The 22154-nt window shown below is 39.9% G+C and overlaps 1 protein-coding gene across 5 annotated transcripts in view; it reads right to left on the reverse strand.

Annotated features, from left to right (window-relative positions):
• OSBPL9 (oxysterol binding protein like 9) overlaps positions 1-22154 on the reverse strand; it is a 197603-nt gene that overhangs the window by 2745 nt on the left and 172704 nt on the right. For all 5 annotated transcript variants that reach the window (XM_049775167.1, XM_049775168.1, XM_049775166.1 and 2 more), the window contains 11 exons: positions 21885-22044; positions 13779-13891; positions 13556-13674; positions 8713-8798; positions 6780-6951; positions 5445-5529; positions 4236-4346; positions 3912-3975; positions 3695-3835; positions 1880-1958; positions 181-272 (listed from right to left, as the gene is read on the reverse strand). In XM_049775167.1, the coding sequence (XP_049631124.1) occupies positions 181-272; positions 1880-1958; positions 3695-3835; positions 3912-3975; positions 4236-4346; positions 5445-5529; positions 6780-6951; positions 8713-8798; positions 13556-13674; positions 13779-13891; positions 21885-22044 (1222 nt within the window). The remainder of the gene's footprint in view (positions 1-180; positions 273-1879; positions 1959-3694; positions 3836-3911; positions 3976-4235; positions 4347-5444; positions 5530-6779; positions 6952-8712; positions 8799-13555; positions 13675-13778; positions 13892-21884; positions 22045-22154) is intronic.

Raw genomic sequence — 22154 nt, forward strand, 5'->3', positions numbered from 1 at the left:
TCAATCCTCAATACTCCATGTGTAGATGTAAGGAGTTGGGAAGCTTATGTGAGGCAGAGCTCCCTATGAGCCCAGGTGTCTTTTTGTTTTTAGCCCAGTGTCCTTATCTACTCTGCTCTAGTAGCTCTAAGTTCATCCTGTGCCAGGCCTATAATCCCCTCAAGATAACTGTCTTCTTACCTCCGGGACTCGTATTCATTCTGATCTTCCAACTTCCTCACTTTCTTCTTGATTATAGGCAACTTCTTGGTATCTACAAAAACTGTATTTTCCTAGAAAAGAGACAAAGACCCATTTTTTAAAATTCACTTTAGGAAGAAAGAGCAATTCTTTCCATAAGATTTCAATAACAGGTAGCATATCTCATTTTACTGCAGTTCACAAACTATTAACAAATGCAAGGTTTATGGCTACCTGTGGCATGTGCCCTTTCCCAACAGCCTGAAGTTTGTGTGTCACAGTCAGTGGAGATGCACATTGATTTTAAGACATGATGCTACAGTGGTAGGGCGTTTGCTTTGCACGTGGCCAACCTGGGACAGTCCCGGGTTCCATCCCTAGTATCCCATAAGATTCCCCGAGCCTGCCAGGCAGGAGTAACCTGAGAGCTGCGGGTGTGCCAAAACCAAACAAAAAGACATGATACTACTGCACACTTATGAGACTACAACGTAACATTATTATGTAACTTGCTTTCTGGTGAGATTCCTTTTATTTGGTGGTCTGCAACCAAGCCCACAATTCTGAGGTATGCTAATAGAGATCAGTGATGAAGACTAGCATTTCTCAATGGAGACTATTCCAAGGGACCAACTAGTAGAATAGGGATAGGTAAAAGGAATACAGGAAGAAAACAAGGTCTGTAGAAGGCCACTGTTGAAAAAAGGTTAAGAGATACTGACGTAGACAATAAGTTTCATATGTGATCTTCAAATATACAGTGTGCATCTAAAGTCTTGGTAATGATGCAATTAAAAAATGGACATTTCGGGGCTGGAGTGGTAGTACAGGCAATGGGGCGTTTGCCTTGCATGCGCTAACCTAGGTTCGATCCACTGGCAACCCATATGGTTCCCCAAGCCAGGAACGATTTCTGAGTGCATAGGCAGGAGTAATTCCTGAGCATCACCGGTGTGGCCCAAAAAACAACCAAAAAAAATGCATATTTCAACTTGACTGTATTATGGATGCTGGGGATATAATATCTTGGGCCCTGAACAAGTAAACTTTTTTTTTCTAATTTTTATTAGTCAAGTAAATTATTTTTTTAATTTTATTGGGTCACACCTACTAGAAGTACTCCTGGCTGTGTGCTCAGAGATCTCTCCCAGCAGGCTCAGAGATTATACAGAGTGCAGGAATCAAAACTGGGTTTGCTGATGCAAGGCAAGTGCCTTATCACCTGCACTATACCTCTAGCCCCCAAACAAGTTATTCTAATATTAAACATGCTCAAGTATCTTTATTATTTTTTTTACACTTTGAATTCTCCAAATCCAGAAAAAGTTCATTGGCTCCTCCCACTTGGGAGGAGGAAGTTCCATACTTCCTTCTACCATCTGTAAGCTCTTTGAGGGTTAGAACTGTCATACTCATTTCTTTAACCCTAGTGCCAAGGAATCAATAAGTTTCTTACATAAGGTCAAACTACAAAAAACACAAGCTAGTCTATCATTTCACAGAGATACATATTATAATGTGTAAGCTATCAACTACATGTATTGAGTGTTCTTGATATAAGAGTGAAAAGAAATCTTCAACTGCCTGTACTTGAAGGAAAATTCTTGAGAAGTTGTTAAAACTTCCAGATGATCAAAGAGTAAAGAAAAAGCTGTAGTCTGATGTAACCCAAAATGAATGGTAAAATACAGGTCCTTACCCCTGTTGCATATTTTGCATACATAATGCCATTCCATTCCCCTTCAATTGAGCAAAAGGACTTCTTGTCATTTGGAGAACTAAATAAAAAAAGAAACGTTTGTGTTAGTTATTCAAGCTAAAAGTTACTAAGAATGTCTGGGTAAGAGGATGTGACTCAAGTGGTAGATAATGTCTTGCATGTTTATTTAAAGTTCAATCCCCAGAATGGCACAGCCCCCAAGCACCACTGAGCACAGGTCCCACAAGAGTAACAAGAACAAAAAAGATCCCAAACCAAAACCAACGATATGTGTTTACACATACATATATAAAAATCTAATGTAACATGCAGGACTTAGAAATGAAACTGTCAAATCTTCAGTAGATAGCTTAACACTGCTAAATTGTGTTAAAATTAGGAACTATCCTTGCACTCGACTATTGTAGTCTAGTAGGGAGACATTACAAATGAGATTCTGGGTGGTTCAGACCAGGGCAAAACAGCCGGGGTAAAGGTCACAGAAGGCTTTGCAAAAGCACACAATGCTGGAGGACCAGGCTTTCCACTCTCAGGCTGAAGGTTACCTTTGGATCTAATGATCTTTGTCTGTTTTGGGGCCACACCCATTGACGCTCAAGGGTTACTCCTGGCTATGCTCAGAAATCGCTCCTGATTTGGGGACCATATGGGACACTAGGGGATCGAACTGTGGTCTGTCCTAGGCTAGCTCGGGCAATGCAGATGCCTTAACCTTTGTGCCACCGTACCGGCTTCTTGAAAAATTTTACAGTGATCTTTAGTAAACTTCATGGTCACATTCTGCTCAAAATTTGTTTGGCTGATGGGGCTGAAGTGACACTGGAGAAGGTAGGATGCTTTTTTATGCAGCCAACCTGGGTTTGATCCTTAGCAGCTGTATATTCCCCATAGCCCACCAGGAGTGATTCTTGAGTGCAGAGCCAGGAATAACCCCTATGCACCACCAGATGTGACCCAAACCCCCAATTTTTTTGTTTCATTATTGATTTTGTTATGCAGATGCTTTCCCTGGAGAGTTGGTTTTAAGTGTTGCATCAAAACACTGTTTCTGGGCTAGAGATAGTACAGGAGGAAATGCACTTGCCTGACATGGTGCCAAACCTGGTTTGAGCCCTGAACTACATATGCCCTCCTGAGCACTTCTAGGTGTTACCCTGAGCAGACTCAGGAATAAGTTGAATACAACTGGGTGTTCTCAGAAACAAACAAACAAAAATTAAAAACAGTTCCCAATAAATGAAAGTACCATTCCCAATAAAACCTTTGGGGAGGAAGCATATCTGCATCCTTTCCTCTTCCAAACAAGTGCTGAAACCACCCAAATAATGGTTGTTACCCAATAGCACAGCTGCCTTCCTCTCATTCAGAGTGTCCTTTGGAACCAAGCCAAGATATGATGATTACTGTGCTTCCCATAAAGGGCCAGAAAAAGAAACACAGTGCAGAGACATTTCAGTGGGAGCATCAGACTACTTTGGACTAACTTATGCATGGTTCAATCTAATGAGAGTCAGAAGTTCATATTCTGGGTTAGCTGGGAACACCAGGCAGAGATACATTTTAGTTCCCATTGCAAGTCAGGTTCCTAAGGACATGCTACTGATGACTGTTTTGAACCCAAATCAAGGTTGCTTTCTGATAGGGGATATTAGAAATAGATGACAGAAAAGATGTAAAACAAGTCTTCATATAAAATAACACAATTCCAACATAGAAGTACTTTTTTAAAAACAAGTAATTGAAGAGTAATTAAGAGAAGTAGAAAAGTACTGAGGCAGAAAATAAAATACCTACAAAATCTCAGCAGTTATTCTGTGCTTCTTGCCCCCATAGAAAGGTTTAGTGTGGAAGATGATAGTTGCACTATAGCCAGTTTTGGAACAATTTATATTGCATTCTCCTCCTAGTTCAACCCAGGGCACTGTGAGGATAGACCTGTAAAAACCAGAAGAATTGGGTAAGGCAGGGCCTGGTGGCTTCTTGATCCAAGTAAAGGGACACAACTACTTGCCTGCCATAACCATTGGGGAATGTGAGGATATAATGCTCATCGTAGTCTAGACACGACACACAGCCTGCGGAGAAAAGGGAGAATGGGAAATGTCAACTGGTCATAAAGCTTGATCATTTGGCTGATAGAAACCCCAAACATGACACTCAATTGAGGAGAGGGGAATCAATTTTGAACCACAACTCTGCTCTTATCCCCAAAGCATGTGCTTACAAATAATGGCTTTCCAGGGATATCTCTAATTAGACAAGTGCCCAGTATATATAGAACAACATAAAATTCTTTCATTGGACATTATAGTTGACCAGTGTCCTCAAGACTTACCCTGTCCTATATTGTGAACCCCAATTGACATCCCAAGGAATTTTGATTTGGTCCAGATATGAGCATTGAATTGTATCTTCTTGCTAAAGCACTCAGCATAAAAGGCTGAAACTGAACAAACATTGTTTTCTATTAGCATACTATACAACTATTGTCATTCTCTTAACTCACTCACCTAGAGAAAGAATTAACTTTATGGGGAAAATCCTTTACTCCTCAAAAGAACAGATTCAAAATTAGGCCAGGAGAAACCTCACTACTTTTTATTCCCTGTTGTCCTCAAAGCAAGCGACTTGTCAGCACTATCTGATCCCCTGAACCATGAAACTGGCCAACTCCAGAGGCTACAAATAGAAATAACTATTCTGGTTAGAAGCATATTCTACCCAACCCTAATCAGGCCCAAATCATAGTTCCAGACTTAAAACTGCATCAAGAAAACATGGTGGGGGCCGGGTGGTGGCGCTGGAGGTAAGGTGCCTGCCTTGCCTGCGCTAGCCTAGGACGGACCGCGGTTCGATCCCCCGGCATCCCATATGGTCCCCCAAGAAGCCAGGAGCAACTTCTGAGCGCATAGCCAGAAGTAACCCCTGAGCGTCACAGGGTGTGGCCCAAAAACCAAAAAAAAAAAAAAAAAAAAAAAAAAGAAAACATGGTAAGGATATGCATTATCTCTACTATGTCTGCAAAAACGATTTCTCACTTACATAAAATATGAGCTGCAAAGATGCAATGCTATAGAAGCATTAAAAGTGCATTTCCTAGGGGCCAGAGATAGTCAGGGGTTAAGGTCCTTGCTTTGCACATGACCATGGTTCAATTCCTTGCACCACATATGCTCCCTCAAACATTCCTAAGCTGAGCTAGAAATAGGATCTGAGCACCACTGGGTGTGGCCCCAAAACCACTCCAAATATGCACACACCAAAAAAAAAAAAAAAAAAAAACCCAAAACCCTGTGGAGGACTTGGTGTTGTAGCTCAGCAACTGTAAATCAACAACTTTAATGGTATTGTAAATTATGATGCCATAATTTGAAAAAAGTTTGTTTTCTAAATTTCTCCTTTTTTATGTATCATGAAGCTCAGTGCTTAAACAAGGAACAGCTATGAATACAGCAGTTTGCCTTAGCTAGTTTTATTTTTAAATAATCTTCTTTGGACAGGAAAGTTTGAGAGTAAAATGATGCAGAGGAAATCTGGAACTTACTGGGCGGATGATGGGAAACCTGCTCAGCCACGAATGTTACACAGTTTTTGGAAACCCAGGGAACTGGTCCTTCAGAAACCAGCTCCTGCAAACAAATAGAAGGTAATTTTCTTTTGATGTGGTAACACAAAAGACACTGCAGAAAGCCAAGGAACTGGAACCCTAGCAAGTTAAATGTGCCCACCTCTACAAACCCAAAGCATTATACAAATTTTCACATTGACACTTATTACACTATTTAAATGATTTATCCACCAATCTCCTTGAATAAGCATTCTTGAAAGCTGGGATCTAACTCTGGGCCTGGAAGGTGAACACTTGATATCGGCCAAATGACAGAACAGATATATCCTGGGGGCTGGGAAGATGGCTCAGAGGACTGATCTGATGCTTCACATGTAGGAGCTACCAGGTTCCATTCCTGGCATTGTATAACTCTCCAAGCAGAACCAGTACAAGCTCCTTAAGTACCTCAAGCTATTACCCACAAAGAAACAAATTAAAAACAAAAATAAAGTGAAGGGGCCAGGAAGACAGTATAGAAGATAAGGACTGTTCCCTTGCAAGCAGCATCTTAGAGATCCTCAAGCTCCACCAGGAGTCACTTCTAATCACAGAGCCAGGAATAGCCTTTGAGCACCAATGGTGTGATCCTATACCACAAAAAATAAATAAGGAGAGCTACATTTACTAAAAGATTATTATAGCAGGTGCTGTGGACTAGGGGATTTTTGCTTATTCCTAAATGCCTTTTAGAATATCAAGTTTTCTATCTTCGTCTAAATATTAGAACTCTGAGGCTCAAGTCTGGCTAGCTATGCTCCTGAACCCTCCTGTTTTCCGAGATGATTCATCTACTCCAAGGCTATAGATGTCATCTAAATATAGTAAAATCTGCAAAACCCAGCTCTACACTAAATTGTTCCCGTGATCTTCAAACTCTGAAATTCTACCCAGCTAGGGAGGCTGTCCTTATCTGTCTCAAAAATCTCTCATCCTTTTAGTTGCATATTAGACTCCTTGACTTTTCATTCCCTGAAGCCAACCTTTTCTTTCCAACAGTGTAGCCAAATCATGACCCTCCTTGAGTAATGCTTATATTTTTGCTCCTCTTCCATTTTACAAAAACTCAATACCAGGCTATGTATAATATGATTTCCAAAGAGTTTTTCCCTTGCTAATTCTATTCAAAATATGCTGATCTAACAACACTGTTCTATGGGTGGCAGGTATCTTTCAATCATTGCCTTTTTATCATCTGGGCCACAAAACAAAATCCTGTACTGGTTCACAACTGTATTCATTATTCATTAGAAACATCAATGCAGAACTCACCGAGTTCTCTTCAGTATCATTCGGTAATGTCCAGTGACACTGAAAGATCTCGCCCAAAATGGGGTTGTATGGCTTCTTGGCAACCGACCCTTTCCTTCCAGCATGAAAGGCTGAGAGGTACCATTTCACAACCTGGACCATTCGCTCTTTGGGATCTTTTTGATCGCTAATGCTGCAAGGAAGAAAGACAAAACTTACTGTCCTGCTTTCTGACAGGATGGAAGTTGGTCTCTTACCCTCCAACATCAGGGCCATACTCTGAGCCAGGTTAAGAGAAGCTAGGGCTACTAGGTATTACACTTCAAATTGCTTTTGAAAAATGAGAAATGATGACACAATTAAATATACATGTTTTGGAGTGTTTGAATGAACTTGATAATGCCCAGTTAATGATAATCAACATCTAATTAAACTGAGAACTTTTCCATAACACTCCTCCTTTTTCTCTTTTCCTCAGTTTTGTTCCTCATCCTGAGGCAAATACTATTTCTAGTTTCCAATATGACAATACTGTTTGTTCCAGAAATTCATGTAAGTTGTACTATTTAATTGTCAGATGGATAATTTATTTTTGTGTTACTGGTTCCCCAATGTTCCTGGTTTCTAATTTAATTCTTTCACGGTCGCAAACATGATTACAATTACTTTAAATGTATGAAGTCCCCCATTATGTGGAACTACTTTAAATATTATGAAGTTCCTTAGTTGTTTAGGTTGATTTTGATGAATGTGCATTTCAAAAGACTAAAGCTGTATGACTGATGGGTCGTGTCTGGGAAAGTCAATCATGTGAAGGTGACTAGTGCTATTTGAACTTTCTAAATGTGCTGATAGTTGTCACAGGTCAGGGAGCTACTTGCTCACTTAATTACTGAGGGAGGAATAAGCAGCTATGCTCACGCACATCTTTATTTCTCCCTTAAGCTTGGTCAATTTTTGCTGCTTGCATTTTGTATACAGTACTGGTGGTGTTCAGGTGTCCAGTGGGGCCAGGGATCAAACTCAGGGCCTATAATGGTAGGCATGTGTCTACAACTTGAACTATCTTCCTAACAAAATACTGCATGATTTTGAAACTGTTAATTAGGTGCATACACTTAGAATTATTACTTATTACTAAAAAAAAAGTATTACCTTAAAAGTTTCCATTTGGTAATACTTGTATTTCTTAGGTCTCCTTTATACTGCAAGGCTTACATTGGATCCACAGCATGCCATAACCACATACCAGTATTCCTCTAATACCTAGGTGGCCCCAGCACTGCCATGCTTTAAAAAGCAGCTTTGCAAAGCCTGGTGAGATAAGGGTAGGAGAGACCCCAGGCACCCAAGATTCACTGGGAAACCTCTACCAAAAAAATAATAATAAAAGTAAAAATATTTTTTATTATTATTATTATTATTATTATTATTATTATTATTATTATTATTATTATTTTTGGTTTTTGGGCCACACCCAGAGGTACTCAGGGGTTACTCCTGGCTGTCTGCTCAGAAATAGCTCCTGGCAGGCACGGGGGACCATATGGGACACCGGGATTCAAACCAACCACCTTTGGTCCTGGATCGGCTGTTTGCAAGGCAAACACCGCTGTGCTATCTCTCCGGGCCCGTAAAAATATTTTTTAAATAAAAACAAAAAAATGGGCTTCTTTTTATACTGCCATATAATGCTGCCATACTAGTTTTATAATATTTAGTTGTTTGTATAACAAGTCTTATGCCATTCTTCTGCTTTTAACAAACCAATATCTTAATATTTAAATTTTCTTTCTTGTAAATAGCTCAGATAAATCATTTCGCAATTAAAAAAAAAAAAGCCTGTTTTTGACAATTGCTTAGATAATCAATTTCACTTTTAAAATTACTTTCTTTTGTTAATATATCTGTATGTTACATATCTTCATATATTATAAACTCTATTATCAAGTACCTCACAAACAGGTCCGGATGTGCAAAAAAGTCTGCATACATTTCTAGAAGGGATCTTCTTTCAAGAATAAATGTTGGAAGAACTACCTGAAAAATATGCACAGTTCATCCTTGAAGATAAAAATTCAACCACAAATAGAGATCGCTCAACTGCTGAAATACAAACATTCAAAAACTGCCCTTCTGTCATGGTAACACCCATATACCCAGCCCAGGTGTGCTCTCAGAAATCCCAGACATAGTACCAATAAATGAAAAGCAAAAACAAACAAACAACAACCAAAAAAACCTCAAAAGTTTTGAATACTTAAATGTCATTTCCTTTAAATTATTCTTTAAATAGAGCATCACAATATCCTGCATTAGACACTATGGAGCCAGCAAAAGCCAGTATAGGAGAGTAAGACTAGCATTTACTTTTTTTTTTTAATTTTTGGGTCACACCCAGTGATGCTCAAGGGTTATTCCTGGCTATCCACTCAGAAATCATTCCTGGCTTGGGGGGCCATATGGGGAATCAAATAGCGGTCCGTCCTGGGACAGCCATGTGCAAGGCAAACACCCTACTACTGTGCCATCACTCTGGCTCCTAGACCAGCATTTACTTTTAAAGGTTGAGTGCTACAAATATGAAGATTTGGTCAAAGTTTTACCCTGAAAACTGAGAGAAGGGCAGAACATTTTCTGTTTGATGGCTCCAAATGAGGGCAGAATTGTGAAGCAATTCACTGAAATGAACTCCCTTAGAGGAAAAGCCATAGAGAAGAATAAGGGGGAAAAAAAGGAATAAGGAACAGTAATAGAAAACAAAACAAGACACTGGAAAGGAAGAAAAAAGATTTGATGTGTAATCAAAGAAAATAAGGTGGGGCTGGAGAGAAAGCATGGAGGTAAGGCTTTGCCTTTCATGCAGAAGGACGGTGGTTTGAATCCCAGCACCTCATATGGTCCCCTGTGCCTGCCAGGGGCGATTTCTGAGCCTAGCCAGGAGTAACCCCTGAACGCTGCTGGGTGTAACCCAAACTCCCCCCATCCCCACCCCACCCCCCAAAAAAAAGAAAAGAAAAGAAGGTCTTTTTCTCTCTCTAAAAACGTTCCTTGAGAATTCTAAATCAGTAGAATGGAAGAAAGATTTTATTGTAATCAAAGAAAAAAAATGTTGTTTCCCCCCCCCCCCTCTACTAAAAACTTTCCCTGAGAACTCTAAATCAGTAGATCTCAAATACATGATGCATGCTATTACATTAAGTTGCTAGAGCTTTAAGGAAAGAAAGATTACATTGTCTTCAAACTTGAGTGCAGTAAATTTTGGTTCCTTAAGGGGCCGGGAAGGTGGCGCTAGAGTTAAGGTGTCTGCCTTGCAAGCGCTAGCGTAGGACGGACCGCGGTTCGATCCCCCGGTGTCCCATATGGTCCCCCCAAGCCAGGAGCGATTTCTGAGCGCATAGCCAGGAGTAACCCCTGAGCGTCAAACGGGTGTGGCCCAAAAATAAAAAAAAAAAAAAATTTTTGGTTCCTTAGTTATAAGGAAATCTTGGAAAATGAATTCAATTTAAGTTTCTATATAAAAGGAAGATTATATTACAATATCTGTCTATAACTTAGGACTGTTTTGAAGACCAAGTAAGATAATTGTCATGACTGTGTAGTATTTTCAGACTCCATAAAATACTTGGATAATAACATTTGGGGGGGGTGGGGCAGTTCTTTTGTATCACAATTGCAGGAACTCAGACAACTAGGCATGACTGTATTTGGGCCTCCCATATGCAAAACATGTGCTCCAGCTCTCTGAGCTATCTCCCTGGCCCTAGAAATAAAACCTTTTGGAATGTAATAAAAATGAAAGGTTTATAAGTTGGAGAATGAAACAGAAATTTAAGAAATTATTTTAAAAATTGGGACCGGAGAGATAGCACAGCGGTGTTTGCCTTGCAAGCAGCTGATCCAGGTTGGTTCGAATCCTGGTGTCCCATGTGGTCCCCCGTGCCTGCCAGGAGCTATTTCTGAGCAGACAGCCAGGAGTAACCCCTGAGCATTGCCTCGTGTGGCCCCAAAACCAAAACAAACAAACAAAAACAAAGAAATTATTTTAAAAATTACTGTTGGGAATGTGTGAAAGGAATGAAGACTCCAGAATTTTATTAGTAAACATTGTCATCTATACCAATGAAGATTTCTAAAATAGCTCTTTTGACTATTATTTGAAATAATTATTGGGAATCATTTATAATATAATATGCTTCTGATAACTACTGACACTAATGTGGGTTCTCTGGCAGAGGAAACAAGAGTAACAAATATAATTATGGTCAATGCATTTGGTAGTCAACAGAGCTCTCCATCACGCCTAATATGAGAACTGCTAATTTAGGTGAACTCAAGAAGTGAATGTGGATTAAACTATATTAGTGTTTTCCCAAAGTAGACAATTCTACTTCCTGTGGGGTACTAGAATAGCCTCAGATGCAACTGGGAATAACTGATCATATATGTGGATATGGGGTGTGTGCTGGATTTTTTTTGTTTTTGGGTCATATCTGGCAGCGCTCAGGGGTTACTCCTGGCTCTATGCTCAGAAATTGCTCCTGGCAGGTTTGGAGAACCATATGGGATGCCGGGATTCGAACCACCGACCTTCTGCATGCAAAGTAAACGCCCCAACTCCATGCTATCTCTCTGGCCCCCGGGTATGTGCTTTTTATTTCAGAAAAGTGGGTGGTAGTCCAAGTTAAGTGTGGGATCTCTAATCAATCATTTGATCTCCATGTTGTCAACATTATTCATTTTGGCCAATGAGATTCAATGGAAAATGTGATCTGATTCTGGAAAAGAATATCCTTCCTAATAACACTAACAAAAACAATGCATAAAAACAAATGTGTTTTTTTTCTAATAGCATTTCCTTTTTTGGGGAGTTAATTTCCAAGATTTGTTTAGGAGTCTTGAAGGCCCACTGGTGAGGTTTTTGTTTTGTTTTTGGGCCACACCAAGCAATGCTCAGGGATTAGTTCTGGTTCTGCACTCAGAAATTACTCCTGGAGATGCTTGGGGAACCATTTGGGAAGCCAGGGATTGAACCTGTGTCTTCCCCAAGCAAGGCAAGCACTCTACCTGCTACACTATTGCTCTGGCCCCATCCCATTGTTGATTTTTGGCTAACAAAGGCTGTGGTTCAATGCAATGTCTCCAAGAGGCAAGCTGTTCATTGTCTCTGGTGCTGGTAATTACCTGGTCCATCCCTTCGTGCTAAGAGGCCTCCAGAACTGTACCCTGTGTATTTGGAGGACCATATACGATGGCGATAAAAAACAGTTCCTTAACATTTAAGGATGTTAGAACTGAAAGAATGACAGTCATGTTGCAATCATGAGAAAAGCCTGAGTAAAAATGAGCATGCAATGGAGAGAGTAGACAGATTTAAGGAACCCTAGTCTTTGCTCACATTGTTGATCCACTGAATTATTCATCCTGACACTACTCTATTTATTATGTGAGACAGCAAAAATTACTATTACACCTGAAAAAGTGGCTTACAGTAAAAGGAACAAATGTTTAAGATAATGTAGAGAAATAGGCAAGTGTATTGAGTTTCACAAATTAATGTTATCCCTGTGTTCTAGTCTCATTTAGATTTGGGGTCAAAGTATAAACACTTACTAGACAATATTACAGATTATTTTAAGAGGATGTAGACAAAAGGCAGTAGCTCTTTTGACAATTATTTGAAATAATTATTGGTAATCATTTATAATATAACATGCTTCTGATAACTGATAATTTGCAGATTTTGAAATAGTATACCACAGAATTTTAAGTTCTGCTACTTAATAAGTTAGTCAAGTTACTGATTCGTAAGAGCTTTAAATTCATCATCTCTAAGAATAAACAGTGACACCTACTTTGCACCTACAAAGAATACCAACATCTATGCTGATGAGAATTTGCATGCTATGATGAGAATTAAGTAGAATGAGCTTCAAAGTACATGATGTGGGCAAGGTGCTACAAAGACTACACTTCATTTTCTAAATAAGGCATTTCATTTAGAGTACCATGCTTAGAGGCCAGGGAGACAACTCACAGGGGTAGAGCACATAGCTTACATGTTCAAGCCCTTAGTTTACATTTAGCCTCTGCACGAAATGTTCACTCCATCACTGCTGGGCAAAACCCTGCGAGCAGTATCCAAGCACTATCCAGTTGTATTTCTGCTAGTCAATAGCCCCTTCAGGTCTGAGCAATTAACTTCTGACATGGCAAATCAACTAGAGATGTTCCTGAGATCCGAGTACTGCTGGGAAGATGATCCTCTCCAAAATGGTAGAACTCTAGGTCGAATTAAATTCAAATGTAGATGACAATAATTGTATGTCTCAATGTGTGTCACATACAATGTTCCATTCACATGACTATTCCAATCCTTTTATCCTTAAAAAAACCTTTTAGTGAAATAGGTCAGTATGTTCATTTTGCATATGAAATACTTGAAAATCATAGAGGGAAGAACTATTTCAAGATCACGGAGTTTGCAATAGCAGAGATAGGAAGCAAACAGAAATTGTCTACCACAAACATCAGAACTCCACTTATTTGTATTCTGTACATACTATGCTTCTTTAGGTTTTGTTCAAACTACTAACCAAGTCCAATTATAATTCCTGTTCCAAATTTTATTCCATACAATCTAAATTTTATGAAATTACTACTATAAATTTATAAAATTTTTCCAGTCACTCATCTACATATAGATTAACAAGAAAATAATGTTATATTTGCAGACACTGTCACTGTTCAATCTGAAAATGAGACAGGAATGCAGCAGATACAAATTTGACTCTTACCTTTGTAAGATCCATCCCAAGCCTGACCTGCGACAGGAGATGCATGATCACACTCTTGTGCTCTTCCACTGACCCTGCATCCCCTTCATCATCTCGATCGTCATGTGAATCAAAGAGGTCTAAAACAAAACAGGACCTCTTAGATCAGTGTGAAATTTGATCAATCTGTGCTGCTTACAGAATGAAAAAGTTCTTTTCAGCTAAATTTTCAAGTATCACTTACCAGCATCACTAGTTCCATTGGACATGGACGAATTGAGTGATTCTGTTGTATCTGGGCGTTTGAGACTATTTCCCGAGCTGCTATGTGTCAAGACTGAGGCAGATCCAGAGGAGCTGAAAAAGAATAATTATCTTCTTCAGCTAAAGAAAGCAAGTCAGTTAATAAAGTCACTCCATTAAAAAAAAAAGGCAAGTCAGAAGCTCAACATGATGGAAACCTTCACAGAGCTACACTGAAAAAAAAATGCAGATAGATGACATAAAAAAACTTTATTCTTATAGGTAGCTGATCACAAATACACACAGATTCTTTCCAACTCCCCCCTGCCATTGTCTGAGACTGTGAAGACCGGAAGACAAGGTTTCACAAGATTTCAGCATGTACTCAAACAGGCCATGGTCATCAAAAATTTGTAAGGCTGGAAAAAATTAGTAAGACACTCTCTGCATTAAATTTAGAACTCATTTTGACTGCTATTTTCATAAATGTTTATCATGCCATACACCTTGGCAATAATTTCCAGAATCTCAAAATTAGTAACTTAGCATTTAATCTCAAAAGGAGGTCTTGTCTATATTTTTGAGATCCTTTGATAAAAGTCCACATGAAGATTATCAATGCTTTTCCCTGTAAAGCAAAACTTAACTTGAAATTATAAAATAAAAAAGCTATTTTATTTTGTAAGTAAATATATGGTAACTGGCATTATGAAAGTTAGAGAGAAATCTAGTTACAATTAAAGAATGCTTCCTTTTTTTAACTGATACAATTTATATACAAAGATTATTTTGTGTATAAACAGAAATATGGTTTACTTATTGGGAGGCAGAAGAGGAGGCAGAAAGTGTCTCCCAAGGGCCAGAGCGATGGCGCAAGCAGTAAAGGGTCTGCCTTGCCCGTACTAGCCTAGGTTGGACCGCAGTTCGATCCCCCAGAATGTCCCATACGGTTCCCCAAGTCAGGAGCAATTTCTTTTTTGGGAGGGGGCCCACACCCGGTGATTCTCAGGGGTTACTCCTGGCTATGCGCTCAGAAATTAACCCAAAAGTTAGGAAACTAGTGGTAAGTTATGATACAAACTCAAAATTCTAGAGTCTTGGTAGAGAATAAAAATATGTAAATAGGGAGGCCGAAGCAATAGTGAAGCTGTTTGCCTTGTATTCAGCTGACCCAGGACGGACGTCGGTTCGATCCAAGTGTCCCATATGGTCTCCCAAGCCAGGAGTATTTTTGAGCGCATAGGCAGGAGTAACCCATGAGTCATTGGGTGTGGCCCAAAGACAAAACAAACAAACAAACAAACAAAAATGTGACTAGGGCCAGGCTGTAATACACTATAAACCCAGAGGCAGAATAATCAATTCTTCATTTTAAAAATCCATGGTATAAAATCTAATGATAGGGCCAGAGTGATAGCACAGCAGTAGTAGGGTGTTTGCTTGCATGCAGCCAACCAGGGACAGACCTGGGTTTGATCTCCAGTATCCCATATGGTCTCTGAGCCTGCCAGGGGAGCCACACCCGTTTGATGCTCAGGGGTTACTCCTGGCTAAGTGCTCAGGAATTGCACCTGGCTTGGGGGGACCATATGGGACGCCGAGGGGATCGAACCACGGTCCTTCCTTGGCTAGCGCTTGTAAGGCAGACACCTCTAGCGCCACCTCGCAGGCCCAAAGAAATAATTTTTTTTTGTTTGTTTTTGTTTTTGGGCCACACCCGGTGGTGCTCAGGGGTTACTCCTGGGGCCAGGAGAGATAGCACAGCGGTGTTTGCCTTGCAAGCAGCCGATCCAGGACCAAGGGTAGTTGGTTCAAATCCTGGTGTCCCATATGGTCCCCCGTGCCTGCCAGGAGCTATTTCTGAGCAGACAGCCAGGAGTAACCCCTGAGCACTGCCGGGTGTGGCCCAAAAACAAACAAACAAAAAAAAAGGGTTACTCCTGGCTGTCTGCTCAGAAATAGCTCCTGGCAGGCATGGGGGAATGCAGGACCATATGGGACACTGGGATTTGAACCAACAACCTTTGGTTCTGGATCACCGTTGTGCTATCTCTCCGGGCCCACCAAAGAAATAATTTTTATTTTTCAATATAATAGGTTATTAAATTTGATATAGGCTCAGTAATCCTGAGCTGTCTTTTTTTTTTTTTGGTTTTTTGGGCCACACCCGTTTGATGCTCAGGGGTTACTCCTGGCTAAGCGCTCAGAGATTGCCCCTGGCTTGGGGGGACCATATGGGACGCCAGGGGATTGAACTGTGGTCCTTCCTTGGCTAGCTCTTGCAAGGCAGACACCTTACCTCTAGCACCTCTCTGGCCCTGCCAGGGGAGATTTCTGAATTCAGAACCAGGAGTAAACCAAGAGCAGCATCACAGGGTGTGGCCCAAAATAAAACAAAACTAAACAAAAAATTCAACAATTACTCTGAAAACCAAATATCTTCAATCCTTTTAGTTTGGAATCTAAGGCATCTAAAGAGAATAGAAAAGGAACTTCAGAGTAGGTTAGATATAAAACTTTACTCTGGATCCTTTCTTTTTTTTTTTTTTTTTTTTTTTTGGGTCACACCCGGCGGTGCTCAGGGGCTACTCCTGGCTGTCTGCTCAGAAATAGCTCCTGGCAGGCACGGGGGACCATATGGGACAACGGGATTCGAACCAACCACCGTTGGTCCTGGATCGGCTGCTTGCAAGGCAAACGCCGCTGTGCTACCTCTCCGGGCCCACTCTGGATCCTTTCAAATGGAAGGTATGAGGACTGTATCTGATATGGTTCAGTGTTGAGGAGGAGAAAACCTGTAGGTGACTTAGTAGACATGGACAAGAGTGATGACGCAGCGGTAGAGCGTTTGCCTTGCACATGGCTGACCCAGACGAACCGAGGTTCGATCCTCTGGTGTTCCATATGGTCTTCCTAGCCAGGAGTGATTTCTGATCAAAATGCCAGGAGTAACTCCTGAGTGTCACCGGTATGGCCAAAAAAATCCCCCCCAATTTTATTTTATCCCAGAAAATTTTCAGAAGAACCCTTGAAACTCAGAGCAGAGACTATCAATGACATTATGAAGCTTTTTACAAATCCTACTTCTATAGGATAAACAGATACAACCTTTAAAAAAAATGTTTTTTTGTTTTTTTTTTTAATCTTTAGGGCCATATCCAGTGATACTCAGGGGTGACTCCTGGATCGAACGCAGATCACTCCTGAAAGACTCAGAGGACCATATGGGATGCTGGGGAACAAACCAGGGTTTGGCAGTGTGCAAGGCAAGCACCCTACTTGCTCTGGTTCCAGGATGCATGCATTTTTGATATTCAATTATACCTTTAGAGAGGAAAAAAATTAGTGGCTGGTCAAAGAGATTGCCTTTAATTCAATTAAACGAAATAATGATTTAGCACTTTGAAAATGTCAACCTATTTGGAATTTTTTCCCCAAATGTTTACTTTCTTTTTAATTCCTCAATTATTAAAACATTTTTTTAAATTACAATAAAATGTCGGGCCAGGAAGGTGGCGCTAGAGGTAAGGTGTCTGCCTTGCAAGCGCTAGCGTAGGACGGACCGCGGTTCGATCCCCTGGCATCCCATATGGTCCCCCCAAGCCAGGAGCAATTTCTGAGCGCATAGCCAGGAGTAACCCCTGAGCATCAAACGGGTGTGGCCCAAAAACAAACAAAAAAAAAGTCAATTTGTAAACTGCTAACAACAACTTCTTGATAGTAATTTCTTCACATATAGAACATTAGAAATCCCATATACCAAACTAAACCCTTTATTTTAAATTGGACCTCTTTGAGCTCAGGTTCAAATCTTTTTTTATTCTTTTTTAAATTGAAGTGTTAGTTTATAACAGTAGTAAAGTTGTTATTCTATAATTGCAGATACTACTAAACCTTTTCCCTAAAGCTCATGACTTAAACATTATGTTTAAATTATATGTGTCTTTTCCCATCACTCAAAAACTGAATTTGATTGCTGTAACTGAACTTCCTAAAGCAATATTAACAAATTTTCCTTATGAATTTTGAGCAGATGACACAATTTTATGAATATGGTGTATCTTAGTTCAAATTCATCTGTAAGAGAGCCACAATTTCAGACAAGTATTTCTTTCTTTTTCTTTTTTTTGGTTTTTGGTTTTTGGGTCACACCCGGCAGCGCTCAGGTTATTCCTGGCTCTACGCTCAGAAATCGCCCCTGCAAGCACAGGGGACCATATGGGATGCCGGGATTTGAACCACCGTTCATCTGCATGAAAGGCAAATGCCTTACCACCATGCTATCTCTCTGGCCCCTCAGACAGTATTTCTTAGCCAAAAAAAAAAAAAATAATAATAATAATAATTTTAGACACCAGAGAGTAGAGGAAGATAAGGCAGAGACTTTTCATCCAGTCAACTGCTTCTACCCCTCTATCACATAATTTTGACAATGAAGCATCATAGGGTAGAATGCTGGAGGCCTCTCTGAGCTTCGCTGGAGGTGGTTCTGAACAATCCCAGGCACCTGAAGATACAAGGAACTCTGCATCCTTTGCCTCTGCATTGAATCAGGTTGGTCCACCAGGATACCTGGGAAGGACCCCCAAGCTTACTGAGCAACACTTGGGTGTCCCCCATAGCCCACCCACCCCCAAAATAAAAGAAAAACAAGATTTGAGTTCTATGAATTTGCTAATTAAGCTTGCAAATTCATATAACATTTCAAAACCTGTCTTACAAAGAAACTTCACACTAGAACAGCACATGCTTTTCTTGCAAGAGGAATGGGCTTGATCCCCAGGACTACATGATACCACAAACACAGCCAGGATCACCCACAAATATCAACCTGGGAGTAACCCCGGAGCACTGGCAGTGTGGTTCAAAATATAAAAAGAATGGGCCCAGAGAGATAGCACATCGGTGGTTGCCTTGCAAACAGCTGACCCAGGACCAAAGGTGATTGGTTCGAATCCCGGTGTCCCATATGGTCCCCCGTGCCTGCCAGGAGCTATTTCTGAGCAGACAGCCAGGAGTCACCCCTGAGCAACACCGGGTGTGACCCAAAAACAAAACAAACAAACAAAAAAAACCAAAATATAAAAAGAAAAAAAAACAATACTGAACAAATGTGCAGCCAGAGTTAGTACAGTGGGTAGGGCGCTTGCTTGCCTTGCATGCAGCCAACCCAGGTTCAATCCTCAGCACCACACAGATCACAAGTTCTTCCATGAGTAAGCCCTGAGCACCTGTGGCCCCAAAACAAAAAAATAACTTCCCACGCAAATAAAAATTTAATCAAGCATATCTATCACAAATACAAGTAATAAGTGTAAGAGTATTAATTTACTTTGTATTACAGCTCCTATTTTGAATGCTTATTATGTGTTGAAAACTAAATTAAGCAATTGATCAGTATTATTCTCATTTGAGTGTTCACAATGACCTTTGAAGTTGAAATCCTTACTATCTTCATTTGAAAAAAAAAAAAGAACAAAATTAAGTTTTATAAGATAACTTGTTCATAACATTCCTTGATTCAAAACAGATCTAAAACTTGTTCTTTATGAGAGTCTAGAATTCAGCACAGAAACTTATATAGCACTAAGGTTAAAACAGACTTTGAATTTACTTTATTTAAATTTTTTTATTTTGTTAAAGCACCATGATTGACAAAATTACTCACAATCAAGTATTAGACATTCAATATTTCAACACTGATCCTGCCCCCATGTTCCCTCTATGAACTTCTTATCCCCTAGCCTGCCATCTTTTCAAGTTTGGTTGTTAAAATTTGGTTCTCATGATTTCAGAGTTTTTGATTCTGTGCTTTGGGTATTTATCTGTATCATTATATTGGGGGGGGGGTCACACCCAGAAGCACTCTGGGGTTTACTCCTGGCTCTATGCTCAGAAATCACTCCTGGCAGGCTCGGGGGACCATATGGGATGCCGGGATTCGAACCACTGTCCTTCTGCATGCAAGGCAAACATTCTCCCTCCATGCTATATCTCTGGCCCCAGCGGTATCAATTTTAACACCACCAATATGCTAAGACATTTTTCTTAGTAGGTATTCAAAAAGTGTTTTCTGTGTAATGGGTTAATGTGCTTATATAAAGTAGGTCAGCTTTAATTCTAATGAAGAAAATATCATACAATATCTGCCAAAATTTGCCTGCTAACTACCTGAAATTTATACATTCCCTCCATTTCCATGTTAAATTTTAGCTCAGCGTTATCAGCAACTTTTAATATAATGCCTGGTTTTACCTGGTCTCCTTTAGTAATGCTCCCTCCCCTCCTTCTAGAACTTAAGAGGAATCTTTCCTTTCGTTGAAAAGGGTGAGAGCAGGTTGGTGGTATACTCAGAGAGGAGCTGTGGACAGAGTACTGCTCCAGAACTTCCAGAGCTGCACCCTAAAATGCTCAGTAGACCATGTGATAGCAGAGATGGAAATGAGAACAATGTCTCCAACCCTTACACACAAAAAAATTTGGAGGGTAGGGAAGCACAGCAGGTAGGGTGTTTTCCTTGCATACAGCCAAGCCAGACTCAATCCTGGTCATCCCCTTTGGTCCAAATATTTCCAGGAATAATTTCTCTGAGTGCAGAGCCAGGAGTAACTTTTGAGTGCTGTTAGGTGTACAAAACAAAACAAAACTAAACTAAACAAAAAACCCAACAACAACCCAAAAAAACAAAATATAAACAAAAAAAACCCAAACCTCCAAACAACAACAAAACCAATCATTTTCTGAAGTGTAGACCCAAGGGACCAGGAAAATAGTTCGAACATTTAGAGCACAAGCTTTTGAATGCAGGAGATGCATGTCTAAATGCCTGGCATGGTCCTTGAGCATGGCTGGGGCAAGACCAAAGCAATAGACCAAAGCTGGAAGCAGCCCATAAACACCAAGTGTGGACCCTGCCTCCTCACCACAAAATTGTAGCCTGATTGATAATTCTCACTGCCTATGACAAAATGTTCAAACATGAACAATTAAAAGTACTTTTATGACTTGGTCCTTGCCAGTACGTTTTATATATTTAAAATACAGTTAGTTTGAAGGGAGGCGAAAGAGGTTCAAACATTGGGCCCTGCCCATGGGAGCATCAGGGATCAAATCCAGAATCTTGCCTAGCTTTGAATCCTGAGTCTAGTTTTAGACTCCTCTTCTTGACTAAAAAAAAAAAAAAAAAAAAAAAAAAAACTTCCAACTAATACTTCAGCCCCTTGGGGACTTATAACTCCCTAAACTTCAAACAGTCCCCTATACCTCAGGATTTTATTAGCAGGTTCCATTTGCAGGAAAACATTTTATTTCCCCATCTCTACTCACACTCAGGCACTGTCTCTCAATTCTTTCACACCACACTTTAGAATCGTATTCTCTTCCCGTCAATTCTTCCCTGACTTCTTAGGGCCCCAAAATAATTCCATGATTTTCTGTGCTTACCCTCACCTCTGTACACTGGATTATAAAAGTGTTCTCTCAATACAAGCTAGCCAAGTTCCTTGAGTGAAGAAACTGGGTCCTTCCACCTAGTATAATATCTGGCTTTTACAAGTGTTGATTATTTCAGCATAAAAACATGTAACAATAATCTTTTAGTATAATATTTTATAGCTCCATATTTATTTGGCTCTCTCCTAATGTTGGTGCCAAAGAAATAAAACCCAGTTTAATTGATAAATATCACTGGAATATTACTAGTTATGCCAATCTATTGCATTTGAATTAAATTAGGATAAAATCAATGTTTTCATATAGCTAAGCAGCTTTAAAAATAATCCTAAATAAAAAAACTTTTCTGGGGCAAGAGAGATAGCATGGAGGTAAGGTGTTTGCCTTGCATGCAGAAAGACGGTGGTTCGAATCCCAGCTCCCATTTGGTTCCCCGAGCCTGCCAGGAGCGATTTCAGAGCGTAGAGCCAGGAGTAACCCTGAGCGCGGGTGTGACCCATAAACAAAAAAAGAAAGAAAGAAAGAAAAAAAATTTAAAAACTTTTCCAATTAATAATTCAAAAGGGAGTATGTCATTACACTAGTCTCAAACCAAAATTACATTTTTAAAAATCAGGAGAGTTGTTTAAATACCTACTTTAATTCATTCACTTACTCTATTAAGCGCTTTGGGGATGAACCACTTTGATGGAATTCATCAGCATCATAAAATTCATCTTCACTGCTAGAATAAGAGAATTCTGGAACTGTATTTGGAGACAAGTTGACATGGCTTGGAGAAGTAAGACTGCTACTAGGTGGTGAGTGCCCACTGCCTAGGAAGTTAAAAAAAGTTTTAAATTAGGGTGTAATGTTGCTGATAGAGGGGAAGAAACTAGGAAGATGGGGAGGGGGGTGTCAAAGCAAATCTTTATAAAATTAAAAG

Source organism: Suncus etruscus, chromosome 6 (assembly GCF_024139225.1).
Source record: "Suncus etruscus isolate mSunEtr1 chromosome 6, mSunEtr1.pri.cur, whole genome shotgun sequence".
In the NCBI taxonomy this organism is placed as follows: domain Eukaryota; kingdom Metazoa; phylum Chordata; class Mammalia; order Eulipotyphla; family Soricidae; genus Suncus; species Suncus etruscus.